Raw genomic sequence first — 5,823 nt, 5'->3', positions numbered from 1 at the left:
ATATATATATATATATATATATATATATATACCGTCCCCCAACAGCACATATTTCATTTTAAACATTTTGATTAAACATATTAAAGGAAGCACTCTGCCTCAAAAGTTGAACATTATTAAACAAATTCAAGTAACAAACTCAAGCTTATAGACCTGAAAAGGCTACTTTCTTCTTCTTCTTCTTCTTCTTCTTTGTCTTGTAAAGCTTTAATAGCTGATGATGTTACAACTCATTCAATTTTAACAACACTCCCTGTTCCCCATTACAGTAATTATAAAAGAATGAAGAGAAAATTGTTTCAAATTGCTTTACTCAGCTGGCACAGACAAAACTTTCAACTATGTCGTTATTTCCATGGCAGTGCATCATTTAGCGTCATTTAAAAGAATTCAGAGAGAGATCAGCTAACTAACAGCAGAGGAATGACGCCTCAGCCCTTTATTAAGTTACTGTTTGACAGCTGGTAAGCATCGCGCATGCGCAGAGCGAACAGAAGCGAGCGACCTCGAAGACGCAGCACATCTTTCTGTGCGACGGCACCAAATGAGTTGAGTTTCGCCGCTACCTTCTCTTACATCTTGTGTTCCTGGACCTTGAATGGCGCTGGTCACCGTACAGCGGTCGCCAACCCCTAGTACAACCTCTAGTCCATGCGTGTCGGTGAGTTTCTTATCTATTTCAACTGTTTGTTTCTACTTATTAAATGATTTTATTCATGTCCGAGCTATAGCGGCAGCTAGGTCTGCGCATGCGCAGAAACGGTACTACTTTAGTGGTAGATATGAAACTAGCCGGTCATGCTTTGTTGTGTTTAAGCGTTCGCAGTTCAATGCTTGATATTTTTTAACGTTATTTTAAAATCACTAAAACGTTGTTCCTTTAAAGTTGACGAGTTATTAGGTAGGAAAGGCGGTTGTGTTTTTTGTAGTTTTGTTAGCTAGTTGCTAGCTGCTGATCTGCAGTACATATTCAGTGACATCTGGACTTCAGAAACTTTATTGTACTGCACTGTCATTCTGTTGCATTTGATTAATATAGTTCGACTATTAAAAATGTGGAAGTTTCTTAGTTAAACCTGAAATATGGCGAAAGCACATAAAATACATAGATTTTATGTTATTTTCCCAAAACCTCACAGATATATTTGGAATATGTGCCACTTCACTGGGTGCCTCGGTTGAGGTTAAAGTTTGTACCTTTTGTACAAATTTGTGGATGTTTTGTCCTGATCCAGTAATGCAGACTCTATATTTTTCTCAACAACTGTTGCAATTTGATAAAGTAGCCCAGCCCAGTGGTTTCATACCACTTCCTAATTTCTCTGAAATGCCTCAAGGTTTTCTCACAAACTCACTGTCAACATCTTCACAAGATTTGTGGTTCAAATGGCATGTGTCATACACCTGTAATGTTTGCCTGTTTTGCACAGACTGACAATGAGTTGCCACATCTTTTGCTTGTGCCTATCGACAACTCTCAGAGATGCAGTGTGATGAGCTTTCATGCAAAACATGTTCTAAGCTTTCATGTTCTATCAATAAAGTGTTGAAAAACACAAAAAATTGTGGCTGTAAATGCTTGTGTATACTTATACACATTGTGTACTGCAGAAACAGTAATAGTATGGTAGTATGCTATTGTAAACAAAGTCTATATGTCTTATAGCCACTATTTTGAGATGTGGACAACACTGTTCAGTTGAATACGTTTGCTGATGTAAAGGTGCATGAAAAGTGGGTTAGTTCTGTAAAGCCCACATCATGTTTTGTTACATTTTATGATGCACAAGGGGCAATTTTCTGTGACCGTAAGACTCTCTCCATGGCATGAAATTACGATATTTAAGCCCTGCAGCTCAGTTCCATACCCCAAACCATCCTTTTCAACTCGAATGAGTATTTAGATATGGGCATAAGTTTTTATTTTTTTAATTATTATTATTATTATTATCTATTATCTTTAAACACTAAATATATAAGTTTTCTAGTCTACATTGTTGTTAACTGACAATATTAAATTGCATATTTCAGTTAGTACCGTCCGGTTATCATCTTATAAATAAAAGCTTCTTTTTTTTTTATTAACTCTGTCTTTTTATTAAGTCGTATATGAAATCATATTCAGTAAAAAAATCTAATCTTTGCATATGTGTTTTTCCCTAAGTATCATATTTGATACATCAAGCTTTTATGAGTCACAGTTTCATATGTGAGAATATAAAGCGCATACTTGGAAGAAAAAAAACACATCAGTTTTATTCAGAGGGCCAAACTGAGCAAAAAATATGTAGTTTGGTTCAGTTGTTGACATTTATATAGCAGCAGTAAAAGTAAGATGAAATTCTGATGTGTACGTGTAATGTTAATAAATTAGATCTTTATAACAGTATAGCAAACTTACATGAAATGCATATAAATATCAGTTGTCATATCTCCCAATAATATGTCCCAAATATGATGCAGTAGGTTCTATAGGGTTAAAATGTCTCAAATTTTGGCTGTCTTATCCAGTAATGAGTCAGATGAGGTTGTGATCATGGTTGATATTGGGTAGGATACATATAACAAAAACTGAACGAGTGATGTGGTATTTTGAAATCACATTTTGAATAAGTAAAGTTAAAAAAACAGTTTAACTCAAATCTTCAGTTTATTGTCAAACCCATGATAAATCCATATTATGCACAGTATGCATACTGCATACTGATGCAATTGGAAAATAATATGGTAGTATGCTGTTCTGAACATACTGTAAGTGCATTCAGACTTTCAACTGAAAGCTGTTATAAATTCAATTAAGTGTTTTATTATTTGCCTTGAGTCCTAAAATTGGGACGACCTGCCTCAAAAAATTTGCCTTAAGATAGGCTGACCTAAAATCTTAAGTGTATATCTGGGTTAGCACTAAAGGCCACACAACCAAATAGGAAAATTAGGTTACGTGAGTGAAATGAGCTCCCCCCCCCCATTACGCTACTCCTGTCATGTGACCCCATTGAGGCATCCATGTGAGTCATCTTGTGAGATGCCTCAAGGTTTTCCAGACATTATCCTCAGTGAACCTATCCCAGCGGACCTTATTAGTATGTCAAGCTTGATGCCAGTTGTGATGTGTGCCCGCATGCAAACTTTACATGCTGTGAGCTGGTATTTGGTTAGCAAATTAACCTTTCTCAAATAAATCGAAATAGTTACATTGTTGTACATTTTCATATTACTAAAGCAATATACTTTGTCACAGACACCTTGAGTTCATGGCACTGCAGTGCAGCTTATCTCACACTGTTGTTTGCTGCCTCAGCATGTTTTTGCCAATAGCATATGGGGATTGTAGTTTGACTTGTGCCTGACTACATCTTATTTACCATAAGCAGTGTTGTTATGAAGTGCTGGGTTGTGATGTCCATGTGCAGCATGGGTTGGCTGTTTGATCCCTGAGAAAACATACACTGGGATTGGGATTACTGAGACAGGCAGCATGGATTAAACACAGGGCCTTTGTGAGCAGAGGAATCCTGAGGCTTTGCAGTAATCACATATCTATTTGTGAATTTTGTGTGTGCGTATATGTCTGTTTGGCTTAGCTTGGAAATATGAGTGAGAAGGTTTAGTTTTGCAAGATAACAGTCACTGGAAGACGGGGATGTGCAAGCTGCTTGCACGATAAGAAGCAAGGCTTGACTTTTCATTAGTAAGTAGACAGAATATTCTCTTCTATAATGAGACTGCAGATGGAGAAGTTGTTTTGAATAAACATCCCCCTCTATTTTGTTGGGTAATGAGGTGTTTGTGGAGTGCCTGTCCTCATCTTTATGATGGCCCTCACCTACTATATGCTGATTTTATTCAGCATACCGTTCAAAAGTTTGGGGCTATTATTATTTATTTATTTCTAATTCAAATAAATGCTGCACTGCTGTTTTAACATTGATAATGCTGATAAAATCTTCTTGAGCAACAAATCAGCATATTAAATTTCTATCAGCATATTCTGATTTCTCAAGGATCATGTGACACTCAAGACAAGGTAATGACTGCTCATAACTTACATTTTAAAATGTATACAATTAGAATACAATTTGAAAATTGTAATAATTGTCACAATACATTTCACGGTATTACTGTATTTTTGATCAATTGAATGCAGCCTTGATGAGCGTAAGAGACTTCTTTTAAAAACTAAATAAATTTGAATGGTAGTGTATCTAGACTTATACTTTTTTATTTGTAGGTGTGCATATGATTTAAAAATGAATCTAATTGAATATTGATGAATACTGATTATGTTAGTTGACTTGATGAACAATAATTGTTAACTGGTTTTCTAGCCATGTTAGAAAGGCATGTTGCTGTTTCATGTGGCAGTTCAGTTTTTTGCTAAATTAGAAAAATATGAATTATCATTTAATCATTAAAAATCTGGCAATACATTTCCAGCAGTGGGGAATACATTTTTGTGTCATTTCTGTTGTTTGCTGATGTTTAATGCTAACGTTTAATGAAAAAAAAAGATCAGTTTATCAGCCTAACGTTGCAGATACCGGCAGGAGTGTGGTTACAGTAAGTTGAGTGGATTGAATTTCATGCTTTACCACCATGTGAATGTGAATGCACTTGAGGTCTGACCATTGTATCTCTTTTTTCTCTCTCTTTCTCTTTTTGCAGGAGGCAGGCAGTGCTGAAGATGACCGGCGCTCTCAGCCCAGGAGGTACGTCCACAGGCCTGCATATAACCTCTTCTGTTCATCCATCAGCTTGTTAAAATCCACATTTATGTCTCTCTTATTCATAACCACACTTCTGAACCGTCGTCTTTGTTTTTGAGGAGAGCATTCATTTTAGTTTTAATCCAATTTATGATATGCAGTATCTCCACCAGGGGGAGTGTTCTGAACCAGGGGGAGTGTTCTGAACAGTACATGACTAATGAGCGGAACATGACTTTAATATTCAAACCCTGCCACCTTTTGAGCTTTAATGTTTGTTTCAAGTTCAGAATGCGTAACTGCATTGCTTGATCTGCCTGTTTTGGCCAGATATAGGCTTAGTGAAGAAATCAAACTAAAGTAAGAGTGGAAATCGAGCTAGGATTTCAGATGATGTCACAATCAATATCTCAGACTAAGAATGTTTTTTTTTTTTTAATTAGTTAGATATTATGTAAGTGAAACCAGGAAGATGGTGACCTGTGACTAGTGTGTACGTGACCAGTACACCAGTATGCAATCCAGTACACTACAATATTTGCATGAATATCAGTTTTCTGTATCTGAGGTCAGTAATATTTGTGTATTTTAGAGTACACACGTATGGAAGTGACATCAGACTTGTTTGTTTTGCATCTGTTTCTTGTTTTGGATTAACCAATTCTTTCATGCTATCACCATTGTGGTTTATGCTAAATCGGACATCAAATGAGAACATAAGCCCAGACAAAATCTGATTTATCCAGAATTTAAATGGCATCCAAAAATCTACGCATTTCCTACACTGTGCTTGTTCATTTATTGAAATATTTTGGCAAATTTTCTAATAAAAACTAATAAAATTGTAGTACTCTGATCTCTACATTTTGTTGTATTTAACTCCATTTACCCCCAAAATTAGTGCAGGAAATGGGGAAAAAATTGAGTTTTAGTCACAGTTGTGCATTTATCGGCTTATATTTGACTTTGAACATAGCCCATTCAGTCATATTTGTAATTAATTAATGTTTAGACTTGTTTTGTTTTGTTATGTATCTGTATCTGTATATGTTTTGTTATATATATATATATATATATATATATATATATATATGTATATATATATAATTGCAAGAGT

The 5,823-nt window shown here is 35.4% G+C and overlaps 1 protein-coding gene across 1 annotated transcript in view; it reads left to right on the top strand.

The window, feature by feature from the left end:
* The first annotated feature begins 487 nt into the window (after window positions 1–487).
* LOC107589712 (protein phosphatase Slingshot homolog 2-like) overlaps window positions 488–5,823 on the top strand; it is a 27,396-nt gene continuing 22,060 nt past the window's right edge. The window contains exons 1-2 of the mRNA XM_016278214.1: window positions 488–661; window positions 4,666–4,709. Of these exons, the coding sequence (XP_016133700.1) occupies window positions 599–661; window positions 4,666–4,709 (107 nt within the window). The 5' untranslated portion in view covers window positions 488–598. The remainder of the gene's footprint in view (window positions 662–4,665; window positions 4,710–5,823) is intronic.

This window comes from Sinocyclocheilus grahami, unplaced genomic scaffold (assembly GCF_001515645.1).
Source record: "Sinocyclocheilus grahami isolate Dianchi unplaced genomic scaffold, SAMN03320097.WGS_v1.1 scaffold119.1, whole genome shotgun sequence".
In the NCBI taxonomy this organism is placed as follows: Eukaryota; Metazoa; Chordata; class Actinopteri; order Cypriniformes; family Cyprinidae; genus Sinocyclocheilus; species Sinocyclocheilus grahami.
This window is presented reverse-complemented; position numbering and strand designations above follow the sequence as displayed.